General features: G+C 37.6%; 1 protein-coding gene across 2 annotated transcripts; it reads right to left on the reverse strand.

The window, feature by feature from the left end:
- Nucleotides 1–4,415: 4,415 nt before the first annotated feature.
- EXO1 (exonuclease 1) lies at nt 4,416–20,139 on the reverse strand. Of its 2 annotated transcripts, none has more exons than NM_001395987.2 (14): nt 19,929–20,139; nt 19,507–19,674; nt 17,931–18,050; nt 16,937–17,060; nt 16,128–16,265; nt 15,687–15,899; nt 14,987–15,174; nt 14,140–14,236; nt 12,190–12,406; nt 11,137–11,389; nt 9,424–9,874; nt 8,817–8,921; nt 6,490–6,683; nt 4,416–4,751 (listed from the first exon to the last, which is right to left on the reverse strand). In NM_001395987.2, the coding sequence occupies exons 2-14, from the start codon at nt 19,665–19,667 to the stop codon at nt 4,610–4,612; spliced, it is 2,403 nt and encodes an 800-aa protein (NP_001382916.1). In that variant the 5' UTR covers nt 19,668–19,674; nt 19,929–20,139; the 3' UTR covers nt 4,416–4,609. The 2 variants fall into 2 exon arrangements, with proteins under 2 accessions (NP_001382916.1, XP_046794789.1); XM_046938833.1 differs by having other exon boundaries at nt 19,847–19,961.
- Nucleotides 20,140–20,167: the final 28 nt, after the last annotated feature.

Consider the following 20,167-nt stretch of genomic DNA (forward strand, 5'->3'; position numbering starts at 1 on the left):
TGACAGGAAGTACTTAAGAAGTCAGAAGAAAACTATGTGTCGAGTTGCTGGTAACGAGATTGTCTGACCAGAAAGAATAAAGGTGGTAGTCAACTAAACTTCAGTCAGCCCCATGTTGCTATCTGCCATCTTATGGATTTATAACATAAAACAACCTTTAAAAAAAGCTTTTCTTGAACATGGTCACTGTTCAGAGGACTAGAAGGACAAAGTCAGACTGTACCTTTCAATACTGCCTGGTGGTGGGCAGCTCCTATAGACCCTAAAAAATAAAGGATGTATTTTTTCTCCCCTCCTTTTTTTTCCCCTGCTCCCCCCCAGCCATACTGTCAACATACCCCCCAGTTTATCTGTTACTGTCGTGAAATTTATGATAGTATTACTTAGTTGCAACGTACTCTCATGGATATAAGTATACTTAACTACAATCCAAAAATGCATGAGCACAGAATACTTGCTGACTGGTGCTTCTCTGAAAACTGAAAATGCCCTCTGCTCTTTCACATTCTAGTTTAAAACAAACATCTCTCTTTCTGTATTAAAAGCTGAAGCTGCAGTCATTCCACCAGGACCAAGCTCTTCTGTCAGATCTGAGGTATCTGTCAAAAATGGTAACAGAACAGAATTCAGCTTCCTGTGAGCAAAGATCTTCCAATGACAAGTTCTGGGAGATAGCGTTTCAGAACACTGCATTGGCAAAGTCTGTATGTCAGATGCAGGAAACCAAGAGAAAAATAAGACCAACCACAGAAACCTCCAAAATTATATTGTTTTTATAGTTTAGTGAGAAGATGGATGTTCTCACTGTGACTGACTTCCAAGATCAATATTTAAGCCAATACAAGTATTAGGGTTTCTTAAATTATTCTTTATTATTATTTGTAATGTCTCTGAACATTCACGTACTAGTTATTGGACAATCATCCCGCTTGGTTTTCATTACCTTTTCAGACCATTAACCAATCTCTTTGCTGAGTGAGTGCAGACTGGGAGAACAGCTTTTTCCTTTTTAAAATGCATATTGCTTTTTGTTGTTGTTTTGTTCTGCTTTTTAAACTGAGCCACCAAGAAAAACCACAAACCACCAAACAAACCAAAACAAACAGTTGATAATGGAACTACTAAAGATTGCATTTGCTCATCTCTGTTAATAGCAATGTTATCCCAGTTATTCTCAGTTATTGCAATGAATTCCAGGCTAAGAAAAAAATTAGACAAATCTGCTAATTGCTAAAAACCTGTGCTTGTGATGCAAACTTGAATGCTAACTGACCTCAAAATCTCCACGTTCACATGCATTCACTGAATGCCTTAAGTGAAAATTATCAGCTGAGAGCATATCTACTAAGTTTTACTAAGTATTCTGCTTGCACCTACTTCTATTTGTGTCACGTGAATGTTTCTGTGACAGTGTTTTGCTTAATTGGATAAAAAATTGTGGGAGTAATGAACAGGAGAGCTATGGTCTGGATTTTCTTCAGCATTTCTTTTCGTCTTAAAATTCAGTAACATTTTTAGCTGATATTTCTATCCCATATGTAGGAATAACTTTTTCAGCATTTCTGTGTATAATAATGCTAGTTAACTAGACTAACTTCTTTGTGCATTCTTGATTTCTAGAATCTTCCTAAAGCGAAGCACAAATGTATTTACTCAAGTTCATTCTTTGACGCATGGTCAGAGTATTTCTATGATAAAGGAAAAAATTGATTACTACATAATCAGTGATAGCATTTCATTAATGAACGTACAATCTCCAACTGAATGAATTGCATACAACCTAATGAGGTGCTGAGCCTCTCCATGATGATTTTGCTTGCACACTGAAGAGAGATCAGGAGAATTAAACATGCCAATCCAAATACAGTAGAGCAAAATCTCCCTTATCTATGACTTCGATTTCACTGTCAAACTTAGAGGTATGTCATAACACAAGAAAGCCGCAGGAAAGGAACAAGTTTATCTGTATCTCCAGATACTTAAGAAACTTTGTTGCTGTATGTTTAGAACTAAAGCTTAGGTTATTGCAGCCAGATTCAGGTCTGTTACCAACATGAAGTGACCTCTATTGTTCAGAAAAGGATTTAGCGCCTCTTTTTCCCTCCCATATCAATAATTTTATTAATCTCATTACAAAGCATTGTAAGAAGACCAAGCATCTTTGTACACCTACAATTAAGCCCTAAAATGGAAATAGAACCGGTAGTTACATTTTTACTAAGAGTGAAGAAGTGCCTTCTAGCTTCAATATGACTTTGTTACAAGAAAATTAAGCAGACATGAGAACAGGATCACTTTATAAAGTATCAGTAACTGCCAGCATGTAACAGAAAATAACAGAAAACACTAAAACATGGCAAATTCCATTAAATACTACAGCAACTTTGTTTTTTTTTTTTTACCAAGATTGCAAAGCCCAAGTCCTCAAATATTCTTCCATCCAGTAAACGTGATTCCACTACATTCACTTATGGAAGAAAAAACGCGTATGGATAATATCAACTGCTGTAATTAGAACAAAGATTTAAGCAGACTCATCTGAATATAGAAAAGTCACGTACCTATAGTATCAAAAACATACTTGGTTAGGGTGCTCATTGTCACAAGTATTTACTGTGACACTGAACGCTTGCAGCTTATATTACCTTTTGGCTGCAGTAGGTAGTCAGCACTTCCAGAAGTGAAGCTTGATTAGACCACCATCAGTATATTTAGCTTTTACAGACCAGATTCACTCTTTTCACAGAAAAGATCTTTCATAGAGATTCCATCCATTTTGTAAGAATATTTTGAAGTCCTGTTGATAAGACAATATTATAATTAAATATGTAAAAAGAATGTCAAATTAAAGCAAACTAATAAAATCCCACCAGCACAAACACATGTCCAGGGTGCTATCTGCTCTCACTTATCCCTATTGTTTGTTTGTTTTTTAATCCTCAGATCCTCCAGCTTTTCAACATCTACTTTTGAAACTAAACTCTCCTTCCCTCTCTCCAAGCTTCCTTTTGTCTTTTCATTAGGGCACATCTTATCTCCCTTCTTCTCCTGTCCCACCGTCCCCCTGTAACAATTTCTGCCATTCTGAAAAGTAATTTATTTATTACTAGGGAATATTCCCTTACCTATAGTCAGTTTGAACTTGTGAAGAGTTGTGCAGATATTAGTTTACATATATGTTATTGCACACCTTTCATAAAAAAACACTCAGCCCAAGAATTCAGAATTCTGAAATGCTTACCTGTAACCTTTACATGCTATTTTATTATATGCTTACATGTAAAGTAGAAGCCTCTATATTATAGTGCTCCTTTCTGAAGAAGACTGCCCTATAACATATCAAAACCATGACACTTCTGAAGCACAAAACAGAAGTTAAACACAGACAATCTTAAGAAGTCTACTTTAAGAACATAAAACACAAAAATACTCTTGCATAAATGATTCCCACCATACTTACCATTGAAATAACACTCCAGCAAGTTGTTATGTGTCCAGTGTTTTCTAAGGTATCATATTTTTTATAATTTCCAGAGAAGGGTACACAAGAAAAAAACAAAATAAGGTACATACTTGTGGCAAAGTTGTGTCAAAACATGTATGTGAAATGTCTCCTTTATTTCCTCTGATTCCCTGTTTGAAGAAGCTAGAGAAGAACAAGTGGTTGTATTTTCAATAGTTAAACTACAAAATTGGGTAAGGCTGTTTTTGCAGATAACAGAATTAAAAGCCTCAGTAATTTTCATACATGCTGCTTTCATGTCAGAGGCCCTATACTCCTATTGAAAGTACCTGTCCTTGACAGTGGTAGTTTGTCTCTTCTGATGTTCCACTAACGCAGGAATTCATGGCTCTCAGTGAAAGGCACAGGCAATGAGCAGCTGTACAGAGCAACCTTCCTTTTCTCACATTGATAAATAAATGATGAGAACAACCAATTAGTTTATGTTTTCCCTTCAAAATTTCATTTTTATCATTATCAACAGCAACACAGTAATTTATGCTAGCCAATAGTTCTATGCCTGTGAACATTAATCCCTGTACTTGTAATATTCCTTCCTGCAATTCCCAAGTTACTCCCACTAATAACATGGCTGCATCATACATTAAGTACAGAAAGCTAACCATCAACAGAGATCTTACCGTGCAGTGAAAGAATCATCATTATCAGAGTATAGTGATGACTGAATACTCAAGAGCAGTTTTATTCCTGTCCTGGAGACCAATTAGGCTCAACAGGGAAGAAGCAGCAAGAAAATTTTAAATGGTCTTAAAAACTGAGACATAAACATGTCTTGCTGTTTTCTGCAAAAGTAAAGCCATAGCTGTTGTACGAAGGTCTATGTGAGCTACAAAAAATACTCAGGATCAGCTGAAAGTGGTTTGGACAAAGCAGTATTAAATTTTCAACAAGAGAACGGAGATCTGAAGGTTTTATTTCAGTCAGTATAAAACTGTACCTTTCGACTCGCTTTTTATAAAACAAGATGAGAAACCAGTAATCAGACTAAAACGTACAGCTAATTTTCAAAGTATCTTTTCTATACTGATGAGGTCCCAAAGAAGTTTTGACAGTGATAAAAATGCATTCTATTGCACAGCATACAGTTCATTGGAATATAGCTCTCTGAACATGAGCGTGTTCGAGGTGATTGAAGATTTCTTCTTCTGTTTCTGGAGTGAGCTGAATATTATCTTTGATTGGAGACAGTGGGTCTGACTTTTTACAAGAAGGGAGTTTTTCATAATCTCTGCAGGAAAGACAAAACAAAACCCAAAGTTACGACATTTTGTGTTTATAACCACACACCTGTAAGAACATATGGGTTAGTTGAAAGCTAGACTTCTCATCCAACTACCTTCTCATCCACCTGCAAGTCCAAAAGAAAAGTGATGATGCAAGTTTTATGTCCAATTTCACTACTGCTAACAGTTTCACTGAAAGCAATTTCAACCATTTCAGTTATCCTGTAAACGGAACGAGAGCTATTATTTTTACATCTGAAGCGCATTACATACCACATTCTACACCAGGTTATATGTGCTTCCTTAACTTCCGGGTCTTCTAGAAGACTGTAGTATGGTATATAACTTGTGAATGTTAAGGACAGAACAGACTAGAGATCTGTGTGATCTGTTTGCCTTCAGACAATATAATTGCCTATAGACAATTTCAGATAATCACTTAAATCTACAAAAACAGTGAGCAGATCTAAGCCATCACTCTCAGTGGGGAAAATCATTTTTTGAGAAATAATTTACGAACAACATCCCTTAAACTAAGAAACTGCTATTGCATAAAATTAAGCAATATATTAAAAATATGTATTTCCAGTATACCCCGAGAAATTACAGACCAGCAGAAATGTAGATAAAAATGTAGATTAAAGTGTGGATGTTGGGGCGTACGTCTTAAAACCACCAGCAGAATAAAGGAGCACAGTGTCACTGCTACTGGGCTCACTATCTTATTATGTCTGCATTCCGATAAATGAAAACACATGACCCTTTAACAATCCTAGTCAGACACTCCCAATTAGAAGCCAAGCAATGCATACACAAACACTATCAGTAACACTCTGAGACTAGTTCTTAATCAGCATTAAAAGGATAAGAAAGTAAGATTTCTAGAAATGTTAGTACCAGAAGTAATATTTCTGAACAGAAAACAGCTGTGTAAACTTACAATAACCTACATAAGGCCCAAACTTATTAACAGTTATTTAGACTTAACACACAGGCTCAGTCTCTTTTCCATACTAATTGCATTTCAGCTTCTTTTTCTTACAAATAAGAGACATCTTCTGCACAATAACGGACAAACAATTTTAATATCAGTTCAGATCAACAGACAACTCCGAAGTATTGATGTTTTCTATGTTTGTATCTACATAATTTATCAGATTTGTTTTTCCCCGAAGTTAAAGTATTCATCTTCTCAGTGCAGAGCGTGAAGTCCCTTCACAACCTGCTGACTTTGTTTAGCAATGCTTTGTCATTTCACCACCATTTTGAAAGGAAAACAGATGTAACAAACAGCCATTCCCATGTGTGAGAGGCAATCAAAGTTAAATAAATCCAATGTGCTCTCAATCAAGTTTGGCAACTTTTAGGCTGCTTTTGTACCTAAGCTGAGAAATGCCTTTTAGTATTTGATATAAAGCCTGGTGGCAATAACTGTCATATGAATTACATTTCAAGATGTGCACTACTTCAAATAAACCAACTTTAACTGAGAGTTCTTTCTGGTTAGTACGAAAAACATAATTAGAAGTAGAAAGCATATTTACTTCAAATTGTAACTCGTGGCTATACTGAGCAATCAAAAGTAAGATGGCCTAGGAAATGAAGAGCCATGTGTAGAAATATATATCTGAAGATGTTCTCCTTGTTATTTCCACCAAACAATTCAAAAATCTTCAGGAAATAAGTGTTTTCAAACACTCAAAGGTTCACAAAGGTTCTAAGTAAAGGATTAAAGCATCTCACCTTTTAAACTGGAAGTTTTTCCAGAGTTCACCAATGGTGGCTTGTAGTCCCAACTTATTTTCAGCATCACAGTGATTTCTCTTTTGCACAGGAGACAGTTTCTTACTTAATCCGCTTACTTTAGCTGGTATCAATGGTTTCAGTTTTGTCACAATATGTGACCCCACAGAACTGGATTTGCGTAAGCCAGGAACCTGCAACATTTTCAATGCCGGAGTATTAATGATTAAAATAACAACAGATTATGCTGCTTAATAGGTTTTTAAGTGTTTACTTTAAAAAGTGCCTTACAATGTGTAAAGGTAATCCAATATGATTTCCCTAACAACATATTTAGACAGCTTCTCTAATCCAAAAATCTTCATCTCACATGGAGATAATACAGCTGTAAGAACCGATGAACCAGCTTCTGTATATCTTTGCATGTTAAATGCAAAGTATACAAAAGTATGTTTCTTGGGAATGCAACTGTAAAAGTTTATTGGATTTCTGTTGTCTTGTCTATTCACACGGGAACACAAGAAAAACTTTCCAGGTCAGCTTTCACAATTTAGAGAAGTCGCCATCTGGTATCACTATTCGGGATACCTATGATTTAATTCGTCATGAAATACAAGCAGAGAAAAGTTATCAGTGCAATTAACCCAAGGATTGTACCTCCAGTGGGACCTTCTGTACCTGGAACTCAAAGCAGCTGTGCTCAGTCAGAACACATCTCAAAAGGCAACCAGTCTTAAGTTTGAAGATACCAAGAAAGATACATTCCTTCTTAGATTGTTAGATAGTTTATTCTAGACATCCTACTATTTAAAACACATATCCAGTTTCCAACTCTCTCACCAGTCTCTGAACACTGATTCTGTTTCTTGATATTTAAAGCATGTGAAAGTGGTTTTGACATTACACAATGCCTGCAAATGTTGGTGAGATTTTTATACTTCATCTCATCCCCAACCACAATCTCTTATATCCCTGTCAATTTTCCAGGGTCAACGTTAGGCTAACTGACCTATAGCTGCTCAGAATGCTGCTCTGTTTTTTTCTGTTGCCAGCTCATAAACGTAGCAGAGAAATGCATGTCCTCAGGAAATGAGGACAAAAATCTTTCTCTTAGCAGCTTGCTTTTAAGTAATCATATTCATTGTGGACTTCCAGGAATAACTGTGGTGCCCAAAGAGCCCTAGACATCCTGAGGATATGCTCAAATGACATTCACACTACCCCGGGATCCCCATATACCAAGAATTCCCCAATACTTAGTATTCTAAGTCTCCAAATATCTTTAGTGCAAGAACTTATTCTTCAAGCAAACCATATTAAACATTATTAAAAATAGTCATACAGCTCTAATCAAGATGATTTCAGTTCATGGTTTGGTTTTGGAGAGAAGCAGGCAAACTGTTATTCTAATGAACAAACACTGTTTGTGTAAGTAGGTCCTCCAGAACGAAGCTGGAGTTTAAATCTTTAACATAGAAACTATGAGAATAACCACAAGGTGTCACCATCGTATAACATGCACAGTACTCGTGCTTTGCAAAAGAGCTTCTGATTTTTATTCTCATTGTCTACAGGAAAGAAACAAGCAGGGGTGTACATGAAAGAACAAAAGCATCTTCCCTTGACTTTTGAATCTTTTAGCCAATCCTAATGACAACACCTAAGGAATTAAAGTACCCCCAGATGTTGTGGTTTTAGAAGCTTTGTAAAGTAGACAGGTACAGCTCTTAAAAGTGCCATGAAGACAGGGAATGCAAGTTCATTCTTAGATATGTAAGATACCACGTAGAAGACAAGTTATGGGTACTCAAGAGGAAAAGTAACCAAAATGTGGACTGTGAAGGGAAAATGACTATTCTTGAGTAGTCTAATGTCAAATAACGCCGATAACTAAAACAGCTAAAGAAAGAAGCTTAGTTAAAACTTTTTCAGGTTTAAGTTAAAAAACTTTCTAGTTGAAGGGCAGGAAGCTGCTGAACTAGCAGACTCATCCACACAAGCAATGAAATGAGACTATATCCTGTGACTTTACCTAAGATGACTGCAATTTGCATTGTAAAACTTACAGTTTTAGCATTCCAGAGGAAAAATAAGGAAGTGGGTTTTTTTGAGATAGCTTGTCTTCTTACTAAGCAAGTTGCAACCACACCAGTCATAGGGAGCCTGCATATATTTCATCTCAGCTCTGATAAAGATGAGTAAGAAAGCAATTTTCTCTTGCTAGCAGGCACGTTGTTGCATTGAAAGTTTTAAAATGAACTATTAGACTGTGAAAACTCATTTTCAGTGTTCAGTAGAACTAATAGAAAAATTAAAGGAATCCTTACCTTGATCTTTGCTACCATATTCTTTCTGTCAGTTTGAACAGCAGAAAATACTGGAGACCTCTGAGTACCTTGGTTATCAAACAGTTTGGAATTGGAGTCAGATTCCTTCAAAGAAAAAAGTAATTTTGTTTTCAAAACACCTTTTTTATATCATGTATATTTTTGTATCAAAATATCTATACTTTATGAAGTAAGTTTTCAGCAATTCTAAGAACCTACATAAAATCCTTAGTATATTTTCAGCAAGAAACACCAGCCTGAGACACAAGTTCTCTCAGAGAACTTCATGGACTTAAAGCAGAGAACAAAAAGGTAGTCTACAACTGCAGTGTCACAACTCATTGTAGTAACAGCAATGAAAATACTGGGAGGGGGGCGGCAGGGAAGAATAGACTTGCTCTAAGCTAGTAAGTCAATTCATACTACACAACTGCAACAAACACCAAAACGTTTTGTGAGTAGAAGTTAAATAATGAGTAGGGTATAAATCAAAGAATGAGAACCTCACAGCCTAATTTCTATCTTAGAGAAAAAAAAAAAAAGGAACGTAAGCAAAGGTTGAAATGTCCAGTTTTCTTATTTTTGTGTCTGAATTGTTGTTAGATACCTGTAGTATTTTTGAAGACCTCAAACTGCACTGCGGTGGCTCAACAGACTTTTGAGACTGGGAGAAACACTGTGGTTCTATTAAGGGAGAGGATTCTTCATCTGATTCACCACACACGGCTCCACTCTCTGCTTGGACCCCATTACTGTCATCTGCTTGGGATTCCATGCAGTTGCTTCTCTGTTGGTAAGACTGCTGTGAAAATACGGTATGAGATGGGCCAGGATTTCCTGAATGATTTCCAAGGATGCTGAGCCACTGGAAGCAACTTCTTGGTCTTTCTTCAGGAAGTGATGAGACAGTCTTTGTTTTTTCAGTTTCTAAAAATGGAGTTTCATCTTCAGCTACATGTTTTACCTCCTGTTGCTTGCAATCTTCCTCAACATCTTCAATTGTATCACCATCATCCTTTGCTTTAAAACCAAGCATATCTGCATCATTGCAGAAAAACCTACAAAAAAAAAAAAAGAAAAACTAAGTTCAGTAGAGATGAAAGCAACAGAAAAGAAAGTAACTGCAAGTGAGTATTTCATCTCCATAACCCTATCCATCAATTTGATTTTTTGAAATGCACTTGAAGACAGATTGCTTTGACCATGGGCAAATCACCATGGTTTTAATTCTCTAGTCCTTCCAGAAGACATTTAAAAGACAACAGTAAAATTATTTTATGTTCCAGGGGAAAAAAAAAAAAAAAAGCAACATCTGTAAACATGTCATTCATTGACTAAGAATAATAAACCCTTCTTCTGAAAGAAACGAGAAATTATACAAAGTTTAAAAAAAATATTATCATAAAGCTAAATGATAATGAAACTCTAATTGAGAAATGTAGAACCTATCCAGCTCTTTTTGTGCTATAGGAGCAGCTCTTAAGAGTGAGTACTAGTCAAGTTTCCTCCTCTCTTCCTCATAGAAACTGAGCATTTATTTGGAGAAGCCTGTCATCACTGGCAATTCTTAGCTTTTGATTAAACTGAACTTCTAACTTAGGGAAGGTATGAGTTAAAGAATATCAGTATTAAGATTGTTTCATAAAATTATACCTCTCTCACACACAAATCTTCAGATTATTCAAGGTAAAAAGAAAAAATACATAATGAGACAGATCTGCGACACTCATTTGTAAAAACCAGTTCAAACAGCTGTGGTCAAATGCAACAAACCAAAAACCTGGGAAACTCAAAGTCCCTCTTCTCAAACTGTTTTTGGAGAAATAAGAAACATGATCTGAACAAAATTGGGTAAGAAGTGGTGTATCATACAGTATAACCAGGTACAGCTATATTGAAACAAATAAACAAAAACTCAGTAAAGATAAGTCAATACATAAGTATTGCTTATTTATTTGGCCAAGGCAGCTATGTTCTTTTCTCCTTGTCTATATCTTTTTTTTTTTTTTTTTTAAATGAGTCGTCATGCAAATTAAGTATGGCCACCACCTAGATAATTGATATGTAGAGACTAGGCTGTGTTGGGTTGTGTCACAGCCTTCATTTCTGCAGTTAAAAAAAAGACTTTTTTATTTATCTACCTATGCATCTCATATTGCATGTTTAGCACAAGAAGTTGCCCATCTCAGCTAAAAGTACCGGTGCATTGATACAGTTGCATAAGAAAGCCTAAAGTACCTTTTCAGTATTCACAGGATTGTGACAACCGCGATACCAAATAGTATCCTGCTATTCATTGAAACACGTGATGCAAGCATACCTGCTTCTTGTTCCTGGAACAATCACAGCATCTGTCTGTTTATTTTTCCTTTGCAGAAAAGAAGCAAATTTATTTTTAACTCTGGGCAGAGAGTTAGAGCTTTCTTTAATGACAGAATTCCCTGAAGAATCAATGCTTTGTATTGCAGAAATGCTCTTCTGTGATTGGCCATCTTCACCACTCTCCTTGAATTTTTTTGCTTTTGAAAATGAATATTGATTCAACAGATCTCCATCTGAGAGTTCTTCTAAATCTAAAGACAATGTAAGAATCACTGAAGAAGCTTGTTCCAGAACTAGCCAGTTATGAAAGAAATGAACATTACATTATTTATCTCTACTGCCTTAAAAAGCGTTATCAACGTGGTTCAGAAGTTGCTTGTACTGTTACTTTGTATTAAGTAGGCTTAAAATAACTCACTTTAGAAAGGTAGATGATGTGTGGGCTTAACAGCTGAGATTAAGAAGAGCACCCATTATGGTTTCAACACCTTGAAATCAAACTTTCCATTAAGCTAAAAGGCATGTGTTTAGTAAACTAACTCAAAATTTCAATAAACTAAAGAGTAGGAAGACTGTCAAGAGTAACAAAGGTGAAAATGAAATCCTAGTAGCATAAACAGAAAGGAGGATGCAAAAGAAGAAGAAATACAGAGAAAAACGTATCAGGTGAAGCACAGTGAGAACAGAGAGCTTCCTTAGTTAAAAGCCCAGACTATTTCAGCCCGGACAGCTGCAGTGATATACAAGACAATACAGCACAGATCTACAGCTGGGAGAAAACTGGAGTAAAGCATACTAAGGCAAGAGAACTGAACAGCACAGTGTTAGCAGAGTACAGAAAACTTTACATTTTCTACATGGCCAAATCTCAGCTCTCTGATAGACTTTTCTTCACGTGCTACAATAAAATAGAAATTAAACCACAAAATATCTAGTACATTCTTAACAATGGAGAGAAGCATATCTCAAAATTGAAAGGGTCAGCATTTTATAATACAGTAAAATCCTTACTTTCATAAAATCTTCTACAGTTAGTTAACTAAGAACATACCACTCCTTTGCCTTTTTGTGAAGAGCTCCTTGCCTGGAAGTTTTAACCCTTTGATACTGATTATCTTCTCAATGCCTTTCGTTGTTGATTTCTCTGGTAAGTGAGTTGTACGAGGAGCATCATCTGTACTAGGGCCAAGCTTGTAGTCTTTGCTCCAAATGCTATTTACATGATTAGCACGTTTGTCATTCCAGCCATGGCTTCTTTGCTGCACGGGCTACAAAGAAATTAAAAATGAAAAACAGGCTCATAAATTTGCCTTCTAAATAAGATTACCTCATTTAGCATAAGAGCATTTTGACTCACACCCATTGCTGACACGGCTACTCCACAGAAATATTTCCATTTTGTTCCCATATTTCTTTTGCTTTCCTACAAATTCTTTCTCTTCTGTGCCGCCATGACTTCTTTAGTCCAACATGGCATCAGTGGCTAACTGCTCTTCTCAAAATCAGAGGCTTAATTATTACTTCTGTTCAATACAATAATTTGGGAAAATATTGTCCTCACAGTTGAATTTACTTGGAAGAAATATACTCTCCAAATCACTTTAAAAAAGATCTTAATTAGTTACTTCAGTAAACAGGATTAAGGACTTACTGGAAGTAAAACAGACAAATACGACAGTCAAATACTCTAAGAAGTGAAGTTTTACTTGTACAGAGAACGAGAACTAAGGATTTGTATGCTACATGTCACCTAATTTAGGGTCATCTTATCCACATCCCGATACCAGTGTTTAGCCAACATAACTTAGTTCAAGTCTCTGCTGTGAACTGAATGAATACAATCATGTCAGGAAAGGAAAGAAAATCCCCCAAGCCTCACATATCACTTAAGGATCTCCATTAACAGCTTTCTATTCACTAGGAAATAATTTGTTCCTATGTCTATCCATACTTATGGATATCCATACTAACATGACCATTAAAGAAATAAGGAAAAAAACAAAACAAAACTGAAAGCACACCAAACCCCCAGTAAACACAGAAGATTTAAGTCTGCAAATGCACAGTCTTGGCTGCACAACTATTTACTTACAGACATTATTTTAGAACTTTAGATCAGAAGCAAGTAGCACGTGATGGAAGAATCCAGTCGGGATTCTTCCAGATGTAACCAAATCATTTCGCTCTTTGCACCACTGTAGTTGGTGTTTAATGTGTTTGAGAGCCATCTAGGTCACAATATTTTCCTGCTTACTTTTTCAGAAAATGCAGAGAATTTGAAGTGAAGAGTTACACAGCACTAGGATAAAGTGACCACAGAGCATTTTGCCATTGTCAAATAAGCACAGCAACTCAGAAGACTAACTACTAGAAAGAACTATAGTCAGATAAGTAGTTGGAAGGCATGCATTTTCAGAACCACAGTCAGTCAGAAAGCGATGGCTCTTAAAACCACGCCTTTGTATTTACATTTTCCAGCATCATTTAGATGAGGTACCCTAGAAGGCTTTACTGGTTGTAACTGTTAAAAACCTAAATTTCAGTTCTCAAGTACCATAAACACAGTTTACTTCGCCTAAGATTCTTTTCCTGGATTAGAATTTATAGAACTGCCTGAATGCATCAGCATCGGATATTACCTGGTGGTCTCTTTAATGACTAGATGAGTTGTAAAGCCACAACAGTAACTACTGGTTTAACTGTTTTCAGTAATTACTACTGTGAGGTTTCTGAAGATGCTGCAGAAGTTTATAGACTAGGTGTCACTTGTACTTCAAAGAAATATTAACATCCTACTCATAGTCAGAATTTAAGAGAGTTTTACGCTGGACTGCTCTTCGTATCATACTTCTTCATACAGTTCTGAGAACATACAGTTTCTGTACGAGCAGAACAGCTTTCACTGACAAGTCAGTTAGGGATAACAATCAGTTGTATTCTTTCATCAGGGTTCAAACCTGTGTTATTATCTCAGTATGCAATTGTAGAACAAAGGTGTTACCTGCGCAGTATCGGGATTATAGTTATCAATTTGTTCCATCGTATCAATATCAATGTTCCCAAGGGCAATTTGAAAACCAGTACTATCTCCAAAGTGTCTGTACCCATCATATTAAAGGAAAATATATCTGAATAGCACAATAAATGAACTGAAGCATTCAAGTTAGAACAGCTATTTCTGAATTTGCAATATAGCATTAACCATATATATTGATACTAATAGTTATGGCTCAATATGATGTGACAAGTCATTATATATCTGCAATGCTTGGCAAACTAAGCAAGCCTAAAGGTAAGCATTCAATCATCCAATAGAAGTCACTGGAAAATCACCATCTTTCTCCTTCCTGGCATCTGGAAATGACAGATTAGCTGGCCTGAAGAACATACCAAACTAGCAACTACTTAAACTGTCCTCTCCCTTTGTTCTCTTCATTTTCCATGCTGAAATTTATGACAAGTATCAAAATAATACTTGCTTTGTAGGGAGACATATCTGGTAAAACAGGGAATGTTTAGATTACATATTCGTAGCAAGGATTAAAGTGGTAGAGATTACAACACAGAACACAGGCACAAACTTCAACTCAAACAGTTGAAGAATAACCTGTACTCGAGCAGTTATTTTCTATTAAAACAATAGCAGCTACATAAAATGATAGGCCATTTTTTATTACTCAGTTATTCACTGCTCAAAAAAAACCCCCACCTTTCTATGCCTCTATAATTTATAATGCTGCAGAAAAAGCAGGATTTAGCCAATAGTAGAGGTGCAGTGAAAAACAATGCAAGACACCACAAGCATTCACGTTGAATTTTCCCTTCCAGTTTAAATACCAAAAGGATACCGTCCTGCATAAAGTAGTGTTTCTGGATCAATATCATCAGCATAATCATTCAAAGGAACTAATTTTCTCTTGATAGGATCAAAAACCAACTGATAAAGGAATGTATTATTGGCTCGTGTGAAGCCCTGTATGTATTCTTCAGATACAGTTATATTCATCTTCAAGTAGTGTCCCATTTTCTTAATAACCTGTTCAAAAAGAAAAAAAAATAACTGCTGCTTTTGAACAAATAACAGAATTCCAGGTTTGCCTTCACAAGTATTATTCCAAGCCCTTCAGTCTTCAATTAATCGGAATTTCTATTTTAGCAAATAATAGAAATATTCTGCGAAGAAACAGTTTTTTCAAAAAACTCAAGTAATTAAAAGGTAATTACATTTCAATTACCAGGTATTTTTGTTTGTCATTAAATGTAGAATGCATTCTGTTCCAAAGATCAGCTTAAACAGGAGAGATGAAGCAGGAAAAATAGCCTTGTGCGTTGTTTTCTCAATTCTAGCTGTTTATAGTCATAACTATCACAAGCCAACACTTCATAAAGTCTTCTTGTCCAACAAATAAATATCTACAGCACTGGCCAAAATACTTTAGACCATTCTTCTTAAGACAGAAAGCTAAGAAACTCACATTTTCAATTCAGTGCTTTATATACAAAGACATAAGCTCCCAAATAGCCAACACAAAGCTAAATCAAGATTACCTTTATAATATCTGGATTGTTAGCTAATTTTAGTAACTTGCATGCTTTAGCTAACCCAATTCCATGAATTGATGAGAGGTAGTCACAACCAGACAGAATACACATATACCGGAACTTCTCTTCAGTGAATATATTTCCGAGCTGCTTGCAGTTTCCTAGCCGAGCTTGATCTATCTCCAACCCATTTCCAAATTTGTCAATTTTCAAAAACACCTGCAAATGAAGTGAAAAAATAATTTTCACCAATATTGGTGCATTGTTCCATTTGTACATATGCCAGCTTACTGCACTTGGTGGAAATAATAGAGGTGAGTGCTGTTCTTATCCCCTTCAATTTTCACAACTTATTGTAACGAAGTAAGTCAAACACATTCAGCAACTTTCAACTTTGCTTTTAAGAGATCACTAAGATTTAAGGGCTATTAGTATTTTCTTCCATACCTTTTTACATCCAAAAGCTAAAAGATCAGAATCTTCTGTAATTATGGCCTGAACCACGCCAGTTTTATTAAGATAAGCCAACTGAGCATCAGCTTCATAGGGAGCAACAATACAATCAACTCCTCGGGCTCGTGCAGCCTGTACACAAACAGGAAACATACAAATATTTAATAGATAAGTAAAGAACATGGCTACATGCCCCGCCTGCTCCTCTTTTCCCACCCGCCCCTACCTGAAAGTCTTATCTTTCACATTTAAAACCCAAGTTTCTAGGCATTTAAGAATGGTTTACAAAACAGCCTCTCCTGTGCTGGCATGTAACACTGTACACACTGGTCACAGCTGCATGCTTCACACTCCTGCACAGTACATTCTGTACAAAGAAAACAAAGCAATTTTTCTAAGAAAGATCCTATGATTGCAGTGGAATAATGCAAGAGAACCTGGAAAGGTTTTTAAGAAGCCAGAATTTATCCCAGGAACTTAGCTGAGGGGGGTATCTAAATAATATTGAAAATTCAAGATGCTACGTACGTCAATGCATGGATTTTAAAAGAGCTGCATTTAAATGGACAAATCACTATTATTCATACAACTGGGCATAACAAATCCGAAGCAAAGTTAACCACATCAAACATAATCCAGTGTATGCTGTAGACTACGAGGAGGAGGTATAGGGAATATTTCTCTTTCCTATGTAGACAAGGTAGCGCTGTAGTCGTATAAAAGCAGAGTAAGACATGCTATCTACTGCATTGATTTTTTTTTTTTGCTTGATATTATTCATCTCAGCAGCACTGACAACTTACTTTAATGACTTCGTGAGCCATAGCATGCGTAACATTTACACTGCGAGCAAAACAGTCCCGTGCTTCTGAAAGTTTCCCTTCCCGAAACAACTGTTTTCCTTTCAGAAGGTTGGCTTGACGCTTCCTGAAAGAAAAATATACAGTGCCCTCTGAATATTAGAAAAGCCCAGGAGATAGCGATTGGAAAAGCACGAAAGCTGTGTTGCAGTTGAATGTGTCCCAAATCCATTCTCCTGTGTAAAACTCCAAATATCAGAATAACTGCAAACCACCGCATCAAAAAAGACACTTAGAGTGGCATGGTGAAATACACAGTGAGAAAACAGCAACAACTCCAACTGAAATCAGCAGTGAAAAAGAAGAGTTGCACTCATAATCAGGATGCAGTAAAATAAGTGTAATGGATTTTGGGAGCAACTGATGTCAGATGCTCACTGGTTTACAGAAGGGAAGGCATTATTTACTTCATTTCAAATATTAAAAAAGGTTTGCACCACGCTCTAGGAAATATATGCTCTGTGGTAACTGATAAACAGCAACATCTTAATGAAAAAAATCTCAAAACTTCAGCAAGATGTACAGTTGTATAGGACTCAAATCCAAAGCTGAAATAGTTTTATCTGTTTATTTGAACAGAACAATAGGGACAGTGGTATTAATTTATAATAAAGTTATATTATGTAAGAATATTTTTGTCCACAGAGATCAATCAGCTTGGCTGAACTGAAAGGCTTTAACACATTACAGGAAATGGTGTGCAGTAGTTTACTTCCTTCCCCTCTAAAAATGCTTTCATTTATGAAACATGTTTCTATTTTTGGAATTAAATCTCTAAGAAGATGTTTGTACAATTTTAAATGTAAATTTAGTGAAGTTAAACTAAAGTGCAGAAAAGATCACCAAAGATCACTGCCTAATAAGTTTGAAGCTTTACCAAATCCAGAAATGGACTGTGGCGTTAAACATACTGCTGTGCTGGCAAATCAGTACTTACTCTCTTCGGGCCTTCTCCACTTCCTTTTTAGAAGGTAGGGTGCATCCATCAAATACCAAAACTGGTTTAATTCCAAACGAGAGGAGCATATCAACGAGTTTCATGCAGAAAACTACATAACTGTGTCAACAAGAAGAGGGGAAAAAAACCCATTTCATTGATCAGGGATCTTAACAGGCCTTACATCATTCCTGAATCACAGAAAGATTAAGAACACACAAACGCCTTTTTTTAAATAAATAAATGCTTCACCTCCCAGCTTCAGTCTGAGCCGACTGTGCTCTATTTTTGCACAAAACGCACTAAGAGCTCAAGCAGCATTCAGCTGACTCTGCTACAATAGATTGCAAGCGCTCTACAGTATCTTTCCTTGTAGCCTTTTAAAAGTTTCACCGAGTGCATGTTTGTAGAGTAATGGGGTATAAAGCCTCTAACCACAGAACTATCCAATTCTCAGATGGTGGGTATGTGCCACAGATAGGCATGTAAATATATCCTCCTGCCCTAAACATACAGGCACGCTACTGAGAACATTCAGAGATGGGACAGTTACCCCTACAGCACTAAAAGTAGAGCACGGACCAGGAGGCATTCCTTCACTGCCTGCAGAGACCAACCCTTACTAAAAATTTTTGCAGGCAATTCCACACTTTGCGTACTTCCTCAGACCTCTCATCTCCTCACCTGTCAGTTCTGTAGATCTGTACAACAGGACCATTTCATCAGCAGCACACAGCTAACATCTAACAGCAACTATAAAATTATTCAGACACGTTTTAAAGCATGGAGGGGATCTCTACACTACCGTTAAAGTGCCTACCTAAGATTAATGATCATATGTCCGCAAAGATATATTTTTTTCCCCCCTCGTTAAATAGGCATAGTTAAGAAGTTCAACCACCCTAAAGCTCCCACTGATGGGTCACGTTTTCCTGCCTATCAGTTTCTTTTTAATTCACTTAAAAATATATAACGTCTCAGAATTCCAAGGGATTTCCACTATTTTCAAAGACAAGCAGCAGAGCTGAATGAAACTCTGCAGTTCTTCTTGCCAACAGAAGCAGGAATTAAAGCTTTGAATCAATTTGTAATCAGCTCTCTTTTGTCTCCAGCCAAATACTTAAATCAAAATCCCACGAACGAAGCTTAGCCCAGCCTAGCTAGCATTTTTATTTCTAAAGATAAAGGAGAAAAAACGTTTTAAAAGAAAATCTAAAACAAGAGTTCAACTCAGTTTTCTAGGCAGAGGACAAAGGAGCAGAACTCATGCCAATCTGACCTATGCTCCAAAGCCGGACTTGCAGTGTGGCCACAGCTTTTATTGGCATCCTTCCTTAGCAATGAGGCTACATAAAGGAAGAAATTACCTCGCAGACAAAGAGCTACTGTAACTAAAAATGTAACAAACCAAAGAATAATTGAAAAAGTCTGTGCAAGATACTGCTCAAAGCATGAGGCAAGTGTCTATCAGAACTGAACTGAAACTGCTTTAACTTTGCTTTTAACTCAAGAACACCCAGGTCAACGAGACCTCAGCCCGTGGAAGGGCCGGGACTGAGAGGTTCCCGCGACTTACTGGTCCGTCGGCTCCCCCCTGGCCAGCTTCTCGGCGCAGCCATAGGAGCCTTTGTGCAGCCAGCAGTACGCGTCCACGGCCACCGCCTGCCCGCGGTACTTCTTCACGTGGGCGGGCTCCGCGGCCTCCTTGATGAACTGCAGCAGCCCCTGAATCCCCATGGTGCGGCTACGGGAGAGAAAACGTGTGGCGTTAGTGCTCCCCACAGCGCAATCCCTGCGTACGGAGGAGGCGGCGGCGGATGCGCCGACCCGGCCCAGGGCAGCGGGAGGTTCCCACGGGCGCCATCGAGCGCGGCCGAAAGCCCCCACCCAGCCCCCCAAGTTGATGGGGAGCTTACGAGCGCCCGTCTAAGGACGACAAGGCCGAGGCGGCTGCCCCAGCCGCAGGCACTCCCGCCAACCCGCCGCCGCCGCCCCTACCTCGGCACGCGCTGCCGCTGCCTGGGAGGGGGCGAAGGAGGGAGCGGGGCAACGGTCCCCTAACGGCCACGAGCCCCGCGCGCCGCTCCCTTGCTGGGGAGAGGGAAGAGGAGAAGCCGAGCGCCGCTGCGCTCCGCTGCCCCACGCCGCGCTCAGCCGTAGCGCACGACCGCCGCCTCAGGGCTTTCAAGCAGCGCGCGCTCTGCACTGTGGCCCCGCCCCTGCAGCGGACTACAAAT

This window comes from Gallus gallus, chromosome 3 (assembly GCF_016699485.2).
Source record: "Gallus gallus isolate bGalGal1 chromosome 3, bGalGal1.mat.broiler.GRCg7b, whole genome shotgun sequence".
NCBI classification, from domain to species: Eukaryota; Metazoa; Chordata; class Aves; order Galliformes; family Phasianidae; genus Gallus; species Gallus gallus.